The sequence below is a fragment of the Vigna angularis genome, chromosome 6, assembly GCF_016808095.1.
Source record: "Vigna angularis cultivar LongXiaoDou No.4 chromosome 6, ASM1680809v1, whole genome shotgun sequence".
NCBI classification, from domain to species: Eukaryota; Viridiplantae; Streptophyta; class Magnoliopsida; order Fabales; family Fabaceae; genus Vigna; species Vigna angularis.
This window is the reverse complement of record NC_068975.1, coordinates 33,209,227-33,227,454: the sequence shown is the minus strand read 5'-3', so window position 1 is coordinate 33,227,454 and position 18,228 is coordinate 33,209,227. Positions and strand designations below refer to the sequence as shown.

The window sequence follows — 18,228 nt, the reverse complement described above, 5'->3', positions numbered from 1 at the left end:
AATTTCCACTTAATCTAATACACCAGAATCGTAGACAGATCAGACCCCTAACCCACGCATGCAACCAGAATTTTGGTTCGCATTAACTGAATGGACGAAGCGCAGAGATGAGAACTTACCAGTTACAGAATTCTAACGTGTTCGGTTCAAACGAAAGCTCCAGACACCGTGAATGATCCTACGGTTTCTGAAATGGAAGTAGAGATGCTGGTGGTGAGTGATCTTAGAGAGAAGATGAAAAGAGTTTAGAGAGAAGCTGGAGAAAAGAAATGGCCAGAGTTTCGTGGAGAAGAAGATGAATGCAGAAATGAGAGAAAGTGTTTTTCAGAGAAATCATTTTCTCTTCCTCGCCGAACGACCATGCAACCACGTACGACCACCTGGATTCCACTACAGCTTTTAGAAGCTTCTGACGTGACAGATGGCGTCAGTGCATGCAGAGGGTGAATTTCCCTTCCCGCGCTGGACGAATGTCCATACTCTGTACGCCACTTGTTTTCCACCAACGTTTTTGGACGTTCCCTCAGTGACACATGGCCGGCGCATGCAGAGTGGGTTTTGACGTGGCACAGTGCATTAAATGGGGTTCAGAGTGTGTGATTAAAGCGCTTAATTATTCAGGTTCTCACATGTTTCAACAAATTCCTTTATCATTTTTAATTTTTTGTTTTTCATTTCTTCATTTCTTTAATTAAAAAAAATCACTGTCATTTCTTTTGGCTCCCAAACTTTTAAGAATTGCAAAAGTAATACTATTTTTTCCATTTCCACAATTTTCCAATCATTAAAAAAAAGGAACGCTTCAACGAAAAACATTGTGCTTTAACTTCGCTTCACGGCCTTTATCCAGACTTGGGAGAAAAGACGTTTTTGTCAATTCTGTCTTAATTACACTTAATAAAATAATTTTAACCGAAGAACTTCGCAGGAAAAAGATGTTCCTCTGTATTTTCAAAGCAAATTAATGCTCTGAAAATTGTCATAATTTTTACCCGATTGGGCACTTAAATCCCATAGCTATCAGAAATTGCAGACACATTACAATTGTGATGACAGAGCAAGGAAAGGGTGCTTCCAAGAACCAACCTTTATCTCCTTAGAGTTTTTCTTCTCTAACAAACAATGATTCATAACATGTGTTATTTTATTAGGTACTTAGCTGTTTCTTCTTCTAACTTTATCTGTTTGTCACATGATGTACCTTATACCTTTGCACACATATACAATCCACGTGAAATGAGGTCTAGAGTTTGTGACTCATTGAACAGAACCTTTCTTAGTTCAGGTAGATAACATGGGTCAAAATTAACATCATTCTCTGTCAAAAATCAAGTCTAATGAATTTTTTATTTTTATATAATACTTTATTTTTTCATTTTTATTTAATGTGAAACTTAGACTCGTATTTGTATTTCCAACAACCTTATCATGCAAGAAAGAGGTCTTTTTGCTCACTCATAAGCCTTTGTTTTTCCATAATGTTCCACTCATGATTCCTTTGTTTTCTTATTAAGCATCATGCATTGCTGATTTTATATACAGTTAGGGCTCAACATGTCTCCTTCTATTTTATTCTACCCTACTGATCTTTAGCAAGGTAGATGCATCCAAGTGGAGGAATAATATAGCACACAGCAAATGGTGAAGAAGCCCCCACATGCTAATATTTATGCCGGCACAGTTTGTGACAGTGAGGGACTCAACCACTGGACAAGACATAATTAATATAAACTAATCAAAAAAAGCAAGAATTATGTATACTGTCTTTAGGATTATCTAATTATTGTACTGTTTTGCATCATCACACTAGCATCTTGGAGCATTTTCAGGTGGCACTTGCATCCTCCAAATGAAACTCCTCAACTTTTTCTGCTTTTGGCCTTTTGTTCTGGTTTGCTGTCTGTAGGAGCTTCTCGTTTGACCTTTAGGGTCTCAAGCAATTAATTAAATGGGTAGATGCATATTCAAAGCTGCATCTTTATTTTTCTTTCATGTCATTGCAGGGTCATGAATTCATGTATTCATGCCTTTTATTTTATTAACATCTGCTAAGATTTCTTATAATATTTCTCTTGGCTTCTTTTTAAAAGTAACACTCAATTTTGCTTACAAAATTCGCTCGTATCTCTAGGCTCTTCCTTTCTTTTCCCTCTTTATAAGCTAAAGTGCCTCTGATATGTTTTGACATTTTAAAGTGAATAATATCGTTTGCTTCTCATCTTCACACACCAAAGAAATTGGATTTGTTTATCTTTCTACAGCAATGACACTCTTTGTTTGGATCAAGTTCATATTATATAAATTCATTTTATATTGTATAAGTAGATGTAAATTTTATTTTACAGAGTTAACTTTGAAGTTTCAGAGCATACTTTGCAGGAAACACTTTCAATAACTCCTTATTCATCGAAAATGATCTCAAATCCACTTTTCAAGGGCCAAGAAAGGTACACAGAATGGAGAGTCTATAATTCTACTTGTGTAATATAGAAGAAACACAGAATTTCAGTTCCAAAAATGGTTTGAGTTATCAATTACCAGGAATCAATCTAAATTTCGGATTTTGTTATTGGGCTTGCATCGCCTTCCCGCGTGGGCTTTTCTTCCCTGTTCGGGTGATTCTGGACTAGAAAAAATGAGAGTTGTTAAATGCACCCCTTTACTAAGTAAACACGTATGTTTCTAAATCATTAATAATAATCCAGTTCTGTGGAACTTCAAAAAATCAAAAGCTGGTATAAGGTAATCATAACATAACGATCTGGTTTAAGGAAACTTTAGTTTAACTTTATGGGGAATAAGTAGTATAAGATAAACAAAAAATCACAATTAAATTTAATTTAAAAGAAACATATGCCAATATTAGTAAAAATTTGACCTTAGACGAACGATTAATGTTTTACTAAATTAAACAAAAAAATACCCTGCATAGGATCAAGTCAAACATAACATATGAAAAATATATAAATTTGAAAGAAGCGAAAATGTAAAAAACTTTTAAGTTATTTTGTTGAAATATAAAACTTTTATAACTTTTAAATAATCAAATTACTATCATAAATTTATTAAATTTCACTTTTTTTTTTCAAAATTTTCACCTAAACAATAACTTCTTATCATATAACATTTAAATTTTTTATAAAAATAATTACACATATTTAAAATAGTATTTATTAATTTTTCTTACTTAAGTGTTGACAATTTTTTTCTTACTTTTCGTTTACAACACGAAATTCTATAATTTACAAAATAATATCAATCCATTACCAATTGAATTTGACATGTGCAAGACAGACAAGAAGAATAATGATATATCCTATTTTTTTCAACATTTTATAGAGAAAACATTAAAGAAAAACAAATATATATTTAGTTGTTTGGAAACTTAATAAATGATCAATGTTTTTTTTTTATCAAACAAGCAGAAATATTAGTAAGATTTAAATATTTCCGAAAGAGAAATCAAAGATTGTAATTTTTAGCAAACTTTGGAGCATTTTACAAAAAAAAAAATATTTGTATCGTAATCCTAAGTTATGTTTGGTCAATAATATAATTAGGTTAATGTTGTTTGTATAGCAATTTAAAACAGGTTTGGTTTAATGTAGTAACTTGGAAAAGTCTGTAAAATAAATTAAACCAAATAAAAAAAAGGATTACTTAACCACCTAACAAATTTTTCTTGACTTATTTTACGTTCAACATAAATGAATCAGGTTAAATTTATCTTCTGACATATTTAATAAAATAACTATTATTGGAACATATACATGTACTATAATTTTTATTTATTTACTAAACTGTTATATTTAAAATTAAAATTTCATCAATATAATTTAAATTTTAACATAGTCAGAAAAATAAGATAGCCAAATTTACAAAAAAGATATTAAGGATTCTTCAGCCAAATTTCTAAATAATAAACAAATTAAGTTTTTTATAAGTCAAAATTAACATAGGTTAAAACAATACGATTTTGAAAAGCTAATAATAAATAACTTTTACAAATTGCTTTATCCAAAAAGGTTTACCTCAAAAAGTTCTTAATTTTCTCTATAACAACTATTCATATGAACACAAGTATTCACCAAAATCAGAAGCAAAAGTCTTAGGGAAGAAAAATATTGATGGTTGCCAAAAGAATTTTTTTTTTTATCCTTTATAAAAGTGTGCCATGGGAAAGGGCACTAGAAATTTGAAGTTTTTAGTTTCCTACAGATCTTCCCAACCAAACGGTACAAGCAACTTCAGAATCAATATTTTAGAAAATGAAAATATCTTCAAGCAACATTCTTTTACATTTATCCATAACAAAGTACTATGCACGCTGCATAACTTAATAGATATCCAAATACTCAGTGTAATTGAATGACTCAAAATTATCCAAAAAAAAACACCAACAATACTTGATGACAGCAACTTATCCTCCATTATGCAGAAGCCAAGCTGGGGACACAACTTGCTGCTCCTACAAAAAACAAAGACCACAATCCCTGCAAAAATGTAAATAAAAAACAACTCAGAAGTTTCATTATGATTATGGAAAGTAGAGATTTTTGGCTAACAACACATAATATGCATTTCCTTATGTCTAACTTAACTCCTCCACATCAAATTTGGAAAACAGTGACTCCCAACGTATGCAAATATCAATGAATAGTAACTTACAAAACTTAACAGTTTATCATAATTTAGAAATGTATGATCAGTAGAGCAGTCTCAACCTGGAGTTCAATTTATAAAAATGTGTGACCTTTTAAATATATATGGCATAAAACCAAAACTCAAAATTCAACCAGCAAGGTCAGTGACTCAAGTTATGGCAAGATGTGCTGAATAAACAAAGACACCTTAAACTGAACAGAAATTTCTGCTATTCCCTTGTCCTTCTCTGTTCAGCTGTCTATACTTTTGAATCTATCGCCTTTTTATTATAATATAAAATGGTTAGGAATACAGTTCTTACGGTACTGAGAAAATAGCACACTTTTTTGTTGCAAATTCCAAATTTTCAGCATGAGTCCACTTTTCTCTTCTTGCTTCTATAATGTGATATTCTGAATCCACTCAGTTCCAAACTTTCCATTTCCTTAACCAATTTCTTTCACTTAAAACATCACATCCTTCATTGCTTACTAGTGAACTACTTTCTTGCCCTGATCAATACTGATCAATAAATTTTCTGCCCTTCTCCAGAACATAAAATCCAAAACATCTTAAACCTCTGTGAACAATATTTGAGGCTTTTCAAAATTGTACTGCTTCATTTATCGAAAACTTATATGTGTAATACATCTATTCCTAACTCATACTTAAGTCGAGGTAGGTAAGAGTAAAGATCTCAATCATCATACTAACTTCTCTATCCTTTTGAGGCTGATGTCAATTGGGTCAAAATCTGTAGTTATAATTCACCCTTTTACTAACAAATAACTATAGTCATGAAGAAAGAAAAGGAAATTAATGAAAAGTGAGAAAGAGCAACGATGATCCAATCTAAATACATTACAGGGCCTAAAGCCATATAATAAATAAGAAACAATCTGTATAGAAGAATCAGTATCTTGAAGTGATCCAACTCCTAGTTCCATTCATTTCAAAACGAACTCTAACTAAGATTAATTGTATCAGTACTTCAGTTAAAGTTCACTTAGCACTGCAACAAGGTTCTCATATATGTGAAGATTCCATCATGTGCACAGATTATTGAACATAAGCGGAAGATACCACCGATTTGGTTACAACATCATAAGATCTATATCATTAACCAAGAGACAAAGCTATATAAAAACATTCCCATAAGAGGGAGACTCACTCTTTCAATATTCATATTTACATACTCATAATTCTCTTTTTCGCTTAGTGACTTGAACGTCATTCTTAAGTAACCCTCCTTTTGGTGTTCTCCACAACTCACCTCATACATCAAGAGATTCAAGATCTTAGCCCATTGAGAGTTTGGTCCAAAGATGTTTGATTTTTGGTAAAAACAATTAGCATGCTCATTCTTGCTGAGACAAAGTGTATGCTCAATAAACAATTTTACTGTTTCAAGCTCAAGGAGCATTTGATTTTGATATCAAATTCTTTATACTGTTCTGTATACATATTTTCTTCATGGATATCTTTCAAAATTAATCTGTGGTTACTCACTCTCTTCTCTACAATTTTAAATGATACATTTGTACTTTATTCTAAAAATATTTAAGAGCACATTTCATTTATTGAAAAACAATGACTACACAATAAAAAAATCCCCGTTTCCTATTTAGTTTTAGAAATTACCTTGAGATATAAAACAAAACAAAAGACTAAGTGTAGAAAAAAAAGGTTTATATGATATAACCTAAATGTCAAATATATCCATCAACTTGGTTAAACCTTATGAACCAACAAGCCAAATAGGGCTCATATCCTTATGTTGTGTGCATTAACCACTACAAATTAGTTTTTTTCTTTTTTTTTTTGTATTACGTTTTACATTTCTATTTCTCATTCCCCCCTGTACAGAATATAATAAAGGAAATTACAGTAAAACTAAATTATACTATAAATACTGATTTTAATATTTTAAGATAATCCTATAAAATCCTTAAGTCATTTTATTTTCTTTTTTTTTGGTATTATTCAGCCCTGAGGACAAGGTCCTTATTTAAAATGATAGGGTGGCTCTAAAGAGACCCAAAAGAAAGAGACTAGATGGGCATAATAATTTTATATGATGTTCTTAAAGTATTGAAAATAATTTTATTTGTTTTCCTTTGTATTAGATGTGTTCACTGACGGGTTATTATTTATTAGGATGGTTATTTAATGACTACTTTTTTATCATCCTATAAAATGGTTGAAGTTTAATTCAATCCTTTGCATTTACTTAAATGCTAGAATTTAATCATATTTTAAAATTTGGAATCTTCAACCTGTTGAGAATTATAGATTCATCTTTTGAGGTATTAATAATACTTAAACAAGGTTTAGGTCCCCATAATACATTCAATTTTAGTTTGGAGTACGCAATAACTTTTTTTTTTCAAATTAGGTACCTAATAAATTAAATATTTTTATTTAAATCCCCTATATTACCTAAGTCGGTTCTACTGTTCACGTGTATATACTTTTCTTTTTTCCAAGACTTAAACCAAAATTTTATAATTTATTTGGTATCTAATTTATTACATACTACAAATAAAAAGTTGTCACATACCAGGGACTTTAAACAGTAAATTTGCATTATATTGGTTACTCATAACTTCTATTATAATCTTTGGCTGAGACAAGAAAGATATATTCAAAATAACTTATTCTCAATTCTTAGTTTGATAGAAATGTCCTAGAAATTAAGCTAAAATAAAAGATTTTAGAGAAATGCAATTTTGGATTTGAACCATGCCTGGAAGGAATGAGGTGTGGCACATTTCTTATTCATACTACCAAAATTATAATCACAGTTTACAAAATATAATTATCCTTCTGTCTCTTCTCTAACCTCGCTATACTATCTATTTAAAAGCATCTCTAAACATAATTATCCTCACAAAAAAAGAAGTAATGTATTAGTAGCACAATTCTGATAAAAATCTATGCTAAATTCTTCATTGTCCCTTTTCTTTTCTAAACCAATAATTCATTGTTCCAATGTATCATTAGTAGTACTTTGCCATCCAGTAATTATATACATCCATTATGTCAAGAGAATTAATTGCATCGACTCCTTAAAGATAGTGATAATTATACTTGCAATTAAAATTACATTTGTTTCTGATTTTATATATTATTTTTGCACGTTGATATATGTTCTTTTATTGGAAATTTGTACACTGTCTATTTTATGTGTGCATAATGCACATAATACTTTTAAAAATACAAAAAAAAGGAAAGTTAAAGTTAATAGTAGTATTGTTTTTCAATGAAAATATGCTGTTCAATTAGAGATAACTTCAAAAGAAGAGAGTGTATCGTAAAAAGCATTAATGTGCTATTCTAATTCAATTCGAACACATCATTAACCAATAATGACGTTTCATTTGTGTTCAAATGAGTGCTACCAATAACATACAACGTAAATTTAATATAATAATGTAGGAAAAGAACCAAACACTCACACACAGGTAAGGACATTTATAACATTCATGGTATGCCACCTACATTTTTACATAAATTTTTCTTAAAGTCAGCATTACTTAAACACACTTGTAATTATAGATATACCTCCCCCATTTTTATACTACTCCCTCTGTATTATATAACAGTCATTTTTAAGGAAAATTTGTTCTTTTTATGTCATTTTTAAAATTTCAAGATAACATTTTTTCCCCAAATATACACTTGTTTTTCATTTCATTATGCATTGGAAATTGTTTGGAAAGAAAAAACTAAAAGGGGCATGATAGGCAAATTACTTAAAATTGCAGTAAAAATAAAATAATGAAATGTTTTTCTCGGTTAGGGTGAAAGAACAGTAAAAGACTATTTACATAGCAACAGATAGTAGGCATGTGTGTGTGTATTATATACATGAGTTGGTTTGTGGTTGAAGGGTGAAAAGTTGTGGGACGTGCATGGAGGTTGTTTGAGTAGATGAAAAAGGTCATAAACGAGTGGTTTTGCTATCGAAATGGAAGGAAGTTGGTGGGAGAAGGTGAGAATGCGATTGGGGAGTGAAATTGTGGGACGTGTCATGTGCAGTGCAGGGTTGGGGAGTGAAAAATTGAATTGGGATCTTAAAGCCATTTTTTGTTTTGGTTTTGGCAGAAAAGTGATTAAGCTGCTATTGCACACATGGTGTTTGTTGTATTTACCAGAATAAAAAGCTACACTTGGCACGGACTCACCAATGCCATAGAGAAAGGGAACCAAGGAGAAGCAGAGAACAAAAAAGGAGACAAACAGTGGAAACGCTATTCACGCCAATCCATGCACCAGTAAGACAAAAATATAAACAGATAGCATCCCATTATATAACTATGCTCTCTGCCCAACTTGTTTATGCTAACCAAGAAAGCAAACGGCTCCTGGTATTGCACAATGCATTCATTCAACACATCAATCCATGACCACCCTCTTTCAAATTCATTAAATAAATTAACCAAACACACGCTCTCTCTCTCTCTCTCACACACACACACATTATTAAATATCCTCAAAGGCTTACAAGTGGCAATGCATAAACATATCGACGAGTAAGGGAAAAAAATGACAGCTAATTAGCTGCTGCTCCTCTGTCATATAATAAGTATATGGTTTAAGACGAAAATAAAGTCTAACTGTTGTTTTATTTTAAAATTAATTAGTATCGGCTACATTTTATTTATACTTTTCAATATAATATATCTTTTTGTACTACGTCGTTTGCAATAATCAACGGTAATAATAATGTTCATTTTATGAAACTACTAGTCCTTTTTAATCGATGTTAAAACAAAACATAGAATGATAGTTGATACGAGGAAGGACTATGCACCGATCGAAAACAATAACAGAAAAAAAAATGACAGCAAAATCAACTACTATGTACCGAACAAAAACAAGAACGAAATAGGAAAAGGAAAGAAAAAGATGAGGAGAGTTTATTTTTGTCTTACCAGGAAGAAAATAAACGTGGTGTTCCCGGGGAACTTAGTTCTTTCCCTTGCCCTTGTGGTCAGAATGCCTTGTTCCGTCGCCATAGCAAAGTTGCAAGCGGCCATCGAAGACGGGAGAGAACTGAAGGTGGTGGTGGTTGTTATTGTTGTTGCTGTCAATGGTTGGAGGAGCAGAAGAAGGAGCGGGAGCTCCGATGAAGAAAGGTAGATTGGATGATCCGTCTAAAGGTTGAAACCTCTGGAGGTGAGGCAAAAAGGACGGAGAATTGGACTGAAGGGTCCCCCTATTGAAACCAGCAAGGCCCGAAGAGATGCTGAAGTTGAGGTTGTAATTGTCACCCCCGCTGGGTTGAGAAGCAGAAGAAGAAGAAGTCACCACGGCCGGCATGTTAAGGTGGTCTGGCATGAACGAAAAATGCTGCATCTGATCCGAGTGGTTTTCTCCACTGAATGGTGAGATGGGAAGGGCGTGTCCCAATTGGAACTGTCCTGAAGAAGATTGATGTTGGTGTTGGTGTTGGGTTCTTGCAGATGATGATGAAGGTCCCACCAAGAGGCCTCCTTGGCTGAAGTAGTCCATAGGTGTCACTGTCGAAGACCAATGTTGTTGTTGTTGTTGTCTTCCCTTGTTGAATATATTGGCCTCGTCATGACCTTCATGGATCTGATGAACAGATGATCCATTAGGACTTGCTGTGGTCGTGGGATTAACCGTTACTGTGCTCCCAATCCCACCGGTGAGAAGCTCGGTGAAGGAAGCAGTGTGAGACATATGGTTGGGGTTGTTTACATTGTGGTGTTGGTGGTGGTGGTGTGCAATGCCAGACTCGTTTTCTTTCTCTTTCTCCTTCTCCTTGTCCCTATCTTTTCCCTTATCTTTTGCAGCTCTTACCCTTGCCCTCTCCCTTGCCTTCACACGGTTCACACGGATCTCAGACCTAGAGAGGGACAAGCCCGAACCCTTGCTTGTCTCGGAAGTGCTGCTGCAAGCAGACTTGGAGAGAGAGAGGTTCTGGCTTTGGTTTTGGCTCTGGTGGAGGAAATTGGTGTCTCCATCTGCATCATCAAAGGCCTGTGGTTGAACCCCACGTTGACCACTGGTTGGCCTTTTCTCGTCACTTGGCTGCTTAGGGGTATCAGGGAAGGGGTTGTTGAGAGAAGGAAGCTCTGAGATAGCATCTGAAGCAGCATTGATTAACCACTCCACAGCCTTACTGGGCTGGTCATAACCCAAGCGATCTTGAAGGTCGTAGAACTGAATGGCCGTGGTCACCGAGAGCCTAACCCTTCTGTCTCTTAACCCCTTTGAGGTCATCACCTTGCTGTGCCTGTCTTTGCCACCAGATGCTCGAGACACCCTAATGATTCTCGAAGAGTGGTGCCAGCTGCTTTGGAAATGGTTTGTGCTGGCATCACTTCCTCCTCCTCCACCACCACCGCCGCCGCCGCCACCAATACCTCTTCTTCTTATGTCTACCTCTTCTTCCTCCTCTTGGTATTGGTCGCTCCGTCCATTTCCAACTCTAGGGAACTTACACACTGCCTGTGCTTGAATCTCATCCTCTTCCATATCACAGACACGGCTTTTTTCCAAGCTACGCACCCCACTTGGTCTTCTTCTTGTTCTCTTATCCCACGGAAAGTACTGGAGAGAGAAGAAAAGAAAAATAGAGTCAAAGTGCCAATGGATGAGAGAGTGCACAGAGGGTGGGGTTTTTGTTGTTGCTATGTGCTTTGCATTGATGACTACGATTCAGAATCAGAGAGTACTTTGGCCGCGTAGTGATAAAAAGGCCTTTTATTTACGCACCGATAAATCGCGGTCCAAGTCAGAAGCCCTTGATAAAGCTTTTCCCAATCGCAGAAGGAAAAGAAAGCCTTTCAAAAGCAAAAGACTGAGTAGGTCGCAGAGCCACAGCCTCGCCTCCTGCAAACCAAAAGCAACACCACACCCACAACAACAACAAAAAAAATTAAATTAAAATTATTACCATCATCCCCAAAACAAGAGAAGTTTATTTATTTTGTACTTGTTTATAAAAATAAAATAAAATAAAGCCATCAGAACATTCTCAGGTTCACTTATTACACAGCAGATAGGATCTGAGTCTGACCATGTTGCTTAACACTCAGCACTTTAAAAGGTATAAGCCTAAACGTTTTATTAAAAACCATGAAACTTTAAGAAAAGGTATAACACAAATTATGCTTGGAAACTCCTACATATTTGTATATATGTACCTACCTTTGATCCAAGTCTTCGCGCTTTGTTTTTAAGCTAAAGCAGCAAATTTTGCAAATGGGTCGCGGATCTGCACCAAACTCCTTTTGGCTTCGCCTTGTATCTGCTTGTTTATAGCTTTCTCCTGTCCTTAAAATTAGCAGACATTACGAAATCTCATTAGAAGCCACAATAACCTTTTTCATTGAGGCGTGTAGTTTGGAAACTGCAATTACTCTTGAGCATAAATTAAAGAGGTCGAGGCTTGTTACTTTGAACATTGTTGGATCGGGTTTTGTGGAAGGTGTTGAGGTCTGGAGAATAGAAAGGGAAAAGAAAACAAGGCCTGAGGTTGTCGTTCTCACACCTCACAGATCTGTGAACCTGGAGTTCCATTAATGAAACAAAAACCAAAAGGGAAAATGAAATTAAGAACCTGCAAATATCAACTCATTAAAACACATTATTGCATTTTCAGATCAGTTCCACCGTTTTGTCAACAGAAAAAAACAGCCTTTCATTATTTGCAAGAAATTCAGACTCATTAAAACAGTATAAATACGAAGAAAAAAAAAGGTTAGGAGAGTAATAGACCTTTGTTGTGTTATTTCAGGAATTGTTGAATTTTCCAAATGGTCATGCTTTCTTGTCAAGTGCACCTTGAAATGTAAAGAAAGAAGAAGAAAAAAGTTGAGCTTTTTTTGTCGTTGTTTTCTTTTCCTCTATCAGAAACAAAGAAGTTTGTGTCCAAGACAAAACCTTAAATCCAAGACCAGAGCTCATAAGCATGTTTTGGTGCTGAATTTTGAGCTCGGTTTACTCTCACACATGCTTCTCTCTCTGCACATGGAAACATAAAACTGGCGTTATAGAATGAGTGAGAGAAGAGCGACAGAAGAATGTTCTAAAGGAGTGTTTGGATGGTGAAAGAAAATTGTGGTTATGGTGAAGGTACGAGTACAGGGTCGAAGTTGAACCTCTACTGAAAGTGGGTTAAGCTGAAACCTGAAACATGAAGTGAAAAGAGGAAGGCGAAGAAGAACATAGAAGAAGAGATTGTTCCAAAAATCACCGGGCTTATCGGGAAACGGCAGACACTGTGCCGTTTCACACTTTTATGTATGTATAACTCTACTTCTTCCATCTTTGTCCCTGCTTTTTCCTCATTTTACTCATTTACCACTCTGCTCATTCATTATTCTCATTAATTATACAATCAATATTATATTTATTAACACGATATAATAATAATTAAAGTCAATATTAAAACCAGTTTCATTTGAATCATTTTGTTCTTATTCAGAGAATTCTGTTTGATTTTTTCTTCTCACCAGATTTGTGTTTGGGCTCATATGGAATTGTTTATCACTTTATTCATTATTGTTTCTCTTACTTGTTTAGGTTTTTCTCTTTAGGTCCCTTTGTCATGTGGCATTGGGTTTCTTTTAAAGTGGGTGACCTTTCTCTGTTGTCGTGGAAGCCTTTCAATTATTTATTTCTTTCCTTATAGATATATAATTTAATTTTAAAAAACAAGTTAGAAGAATTTTAAAAAGGTTTTTCTTTGTCAAATGCTTAGTTAGAATTATATAAGATGTGATTAAATTTAAAAGCTAGTGAGCCAAGTCACCCAAAGAGGGGACCCCAGAACTGATTTTTATGAATGAAATCAAAGTAAAATAAACTAACTCATTTATGTTTCGTACAACTTCCCTTTCCTTCCATCCAAGGTCAATCAATTTCAAATTCAAACAATCAACCATGGTAAAGATAGGAAGGAATTTAAAAGGCTGCGCTGTATTATCAAAATTTTTTTTTTTTTTTCTCTCTTCTCACAGTACCAACCACAGCTTCTAAACTTTATGATGTTGGGATCTCTCACACAAATTTTACTATTCTCGTATATTTTATTAGAAATTTTACATTCATTAAAAATAAAATCAAATTATAATATATAAATAAAATATAAATATCATATTTTTATAAAATTAAGTTAGATTTTAAATTTTTTTTCTAATATAATATCAGACTCATATTAAAAATCTTCCATCGATTTATACTCATTTGAGATTTAACTCTTTTAAGTATAAACTTCTTTTTAAAGAAAAAAAAAAGTCATGACTTTAAAACATGGAAAGAAAATAAACACTCCTAGTCTAATAATGTAGCCTGATTAGTTGTCTCCAAGAAATTGAATGACCAATTGCATTTCATAGATTCCAGATTGAATTATTAACCCCGTAACAAAGAGGCAATTGTTTTGTCCCACTATCTTTTTGAAATCTCTCGTCCATCATTAAATTAAACTACTATCATTATCATAACTCTCACTCAAATAATTAAAACTATGTTGTACTGAAATATAAATTTAGTTTTTAACATGTAAATGTTTTTAACTGAAATTGCTTAGAGAAACAAACTTATTTAATCGAATTTTTTTTGTCTCACGTGACATGTTAGTTTTTATGAATATTTAGTTTATGGTATTTTGTTAATTAAAGTAGACAAATGTGGGTATTTGAGAAGCGTCTCTGTCTGAATGAGTGGATAAATATGAATGGTGTCTTTTAGCATATATTGATATCTATGCTGTAGATGGAACTGGCAAGAAGCCGAAGTGTATTTGAATTGTGGAACAGATCAGGTGGGTTTGCTCGTCGATATCCACACACTTTTTCTTTTAAATCTTAATTTTCCAAAAATGCTGATTTTATTTATATAATCATGTATGAGTAAAATATTTTACAGTTACTTCTTTTAACTACTTGAGTTTCAAATCAGTTATATTTTTTAACTCCTGACCCTTCACCGCTTTCTTTTTAAAATTGTTCTTGCAGATTAAAGAATGAATATTTTTATTAGTTTTTATTAGCAAATAGTTTGGCTCTTCTCCACCTCAATATTCTAGTTTCAAATTGTTGTATTAAATATATTGCACTTAATATATATATTAATCGAGCCTTGATATGTTTTCTATTTTCGGAGATCTTTCACGAGGTGTGTGGTTATCGCGTATGGAATAGGTTGTGTTATAGATAGAGTGAATTATGGGTTGTGAGTGGTTCAATTTCTAATATTGTTTAAATTCTTACTAAAGGTTTACTTGTAAAAAATACTCTTATATTAAAATAAGTGAATAACTGTGTAGTTAGTAATTAATCTATCATGTTATCTTAAAGTCATACATGAAATCTTTACATATAGTAGTTGTGATGGAATTTATTTTTTGTCGATCTACTCATATATTAATCTTCATCAAGAGGTTAACTTGTTATTACTATTATTAATTTTACCACATTGTAATAGATTGATCATGTTGTTTGGTCAGGATAGTCGGTCACTTGTTATTGCTATTGGTAATGATCATTCTGTGTAATTAGTCGATCCAAAATGAGATATGAACAAGTTGGCTAAAAAAGTTTTGTTTATGAGTGATTGATTTTGGAGTTCGAATGGAAGAGCTCAAGCCATAATACTCAAAAAAAGCTTAATAATAAAGTTTGTTTGTAAATGACTTAAAACGTTCAATCTAAAAAGCTCAAATTTATTTTAAGAAATTTATCTAGATAACTCGATAAAAAAACTCGATTTGAAAATTTTGACTAGAAAAAAAAAGGTAAATCGACATCATAATTTTTTTTAAATTTCTCCAAAATAAAATGTTTATAGATTAACGCTAATTTCAATCTCTAAACCCATGAAACTTTTAATATCTAAAATAAACGATAAAATTTAGTGTAAATTCTGAACTCGACACAAAAGTTATATCTTCTTACTTTTTGTTGGATTTTAATATCAGATTTGACTTTACTTTGGTGAAGTAAACAATTGTTTTCCTTTAAAATGTGGCTTGCAAATAGCTAACACACGATTGGGGAGGTCAAACTTTTACATAAATATACGTATTAATTTGATTAGCCCCACATATTACACAACATAATTATTATAGGTAGCATTTTTATAGTTGTGCCTACCTAATATGCCAATTTTGTAGTTTCAAGTAGTGCTGAGTTCTATTTTTATTTTTTAAGTTTTGAAGGAAAGTGCTAAGCCCAATAGCAACCAACACACCAAAAATATCTGGAAAAAGTATTAGGAATGGGTATAATGATCTTAGTCTGAAAGTTCACACTCATCATTTGTTGTACTAATTTTTGTAACAAGAGTTTCAATCTCTTATTTTGATATATTTAAAAAACGAACTTTTTATTTTTATTCTTTTAACTCTTTATTTGTTTTCTGCTTTACTTACTTCATTAAATATGTAAAATAAATCTATTTTTAAAATATTTGGAAACCCAGAGCACTTAAGGAAAAAGAAAACATTTTTTTCATTCCTTTACATCATGAATTAGTATATAATGTTATATAGGAATCTAAAAGACAAAAAAAAGTACGTATCTCGTTAGCATAGAATTTTGAAACAAGAATATAAAATCTACATAACGCAAAGAGTCGTTAGGTGTGAGTTTATTATTATACACAAATGATCAATATTAAATATTTTAAAAAAAAACTATCACTTAAAAATATCACTCTAAACTATTTATATGTTTTATATATTTTAATTTAGAGTAATTGACACAGAATATAAGAATGAAATGATTATAAAAGTATAAACTTTTGTATTTTTTTTTAAATAATATAAAATAAGAAAAGGTATGATCAAATGAAGGTAAAAAAGTTAGGTGTGTCAAATAAATTTTTTCTTTAATTTAATTATTCATGATTAAAATCTAATGGTCAAAATTTATTCTCCCCACTATTTATGTATCACTCAAAACCACAAGTTAAATCCCAATGCTTTTAATTTCTTTAAAGATACATAACTTTTACATTCTTTATATTTCAAATTATACAGCTAATTAAATTCTTTGCTTTTCTTTTTGTATTTCATAATACTTACTTTTTTTTCTTTAATTGTATTTTAAAAACATAAAAAAGACATGTAATTGAAATTGTTGATTTTTTTAATAAGTGGTTACTTGAAAATTTATATACGGTGCGTTCTTGTGTTAATTTGTTTTAAATTGTATATAATAAAAAGATATCGTGTGCTTTGTGTAAAAACCTGATAATTATTTAAGAATAATATAACTAAGACAAAGTATGAAAATTTTATTAACTAAGTATAAAATCTATAAACAGAAAAAATTCAAGATTATTTCACAAAAATCAATTATTCCTAAATATACTGTTTATTTACTTTATTTGTTTTTTCTATGAATTTTTGAATAATTTATTACTTCTTTAGTAGATTATAGTCCACATCAGGGACTTGGTGGAAAATATATTAAGTTTGTCTGATCATAATTTATTTTATAATGTGATCGTTGATAATTTTTTTTATGTACTTAAAGCTTAATTAACCGAACCTTGACAAATGAGAGTTAGTTTTATTTATAGTAATACATTGTGATAGAAGATATAGATGGTTAATATGTGATTTTTTTTCACTAGTGTGTATTTTATGCAAGGATGTCATTTGATGAAAATTGTGAAACTTATACCTTTTGAAAATGCAAAGATATTAAATTATCATAGTTTAATATCTTAATTTGTTTATTTTTAATATTATAAGGGTTATAGAAAAGTAAAATTATGTTGTAAATTATTTGAAGTTTAAATAGTTGTATAAGTTACTAATAAAATTGGTTGATTTTGAATTTAAGTTTGAAAGTCTTTAAAACGTATGTTGATTTATGAGTTTAATGAGAACATAAATCACATTTTATCAAATTAAAGTCATGTCAGCCTTTTAAGTTATTTAAAAGTTGAAAACTTATTATATTGAACTTAGGTATTAAACATATTAGTCCCATTGAATGAAGTTGTTTTTTTGGTATTTTTGCTCAAGCAGCATATTTGCGTTCAAACAAACTATAGTAGGAAATCAACATTTACTACTAACTCCATTGTCATTCAAACAAAAAATGGTGCAGAGAATCATACTTGAAATCAACCTTGATTTTGTTCAAACGATGATATAAACATAAATTCAATTTTTTTTATAAGATATTTGTTCAAACAAAAAATATTAGTATATTATTTTTTTTACATATTGTTTTTTTTTTGTTCTCAATTTATTTTTTCAGATTGTTTGGTCCTTGTCATGCTTAAAAGTGTGATGAGTTATTAATGAAATTACTATATTAGTAGCGTAGGAAAACTTATGTTTATCTACTATACAATTAATAAATGAAAACTGAATTGGGCATGGGAGGAATGTGATTAATCTACCCAAAAGAGATAAAATAAGAAAGGGGAGAGTGTAAATAGCACTAACTTAAATTGTTAAGTCCATTTGAGTGGCCCAATACATATAATAAGAAAAATACAAACGTGGAGAAAAATTCACCACATTCTTTTCTATTTTTTATCCAATAAAGTATTTTTTGTATTGTTCAGCTTAATTTTATCCTTTCA

The 18,228-nt window shown here is 31.7% G+C and overlaps 1 protein-coding gene across 5 annotated transcripts; it reads right to left on the bottom strand.

Moving 5' to 3' along the window:
* Nucleotides 1–4,246: 4,246 nt before the first annotated feature.
* On the bottom strand, nt 4,247–12,930 carry LOC108342862 (transcription factor TCP2). 5 transcript variants are annotated; one of them, XM_052878994.1, is made up of 8 exons: nt 12,780–12,930; nt 12,562–12,642; nt 12,397–12,461; nt 12,075–12,186; nt 11,827–11,952; nt 11,392–11,508; nt 9,582–11,226; nt 4,247–4,493 (listed from the first exon to the last, which is right to left on the bottom strand). In XM_052878994.1, exon 7 carries the CDS (start codon nt 11,149–11,151, stop codon nt 9,616–9,618), a length of 1,536 nt encoding a protein of 511 aa, XP_052734954.1. In that variant the 5' UTR covers nt 11,152–11,226; nt 11,392–11,508; nt 11,827–11,952; nt 12,075–12,186; nt 12,397–12,461; nt 12,562–12,642; nt 12,780–12,930; the 3' UTR covers nt 4,247–4,493; nt 9,582–9,615. The 5 variants fall into 5 exon arrangements, with proteins under 5 accessions (XP_052734954.1, XP_017436223.1, XP_052734955.1 ...); XM_017580734.2 differs by having other exon boundaries at nt 11,827–11,947; XM_052878995.1 differs by having other exon boundaries at nt 9,582–11,508; nt 11,827–12,186.
* Nucleotides 12,931–18,228: the final 5,298 nt, after the last annotated feature.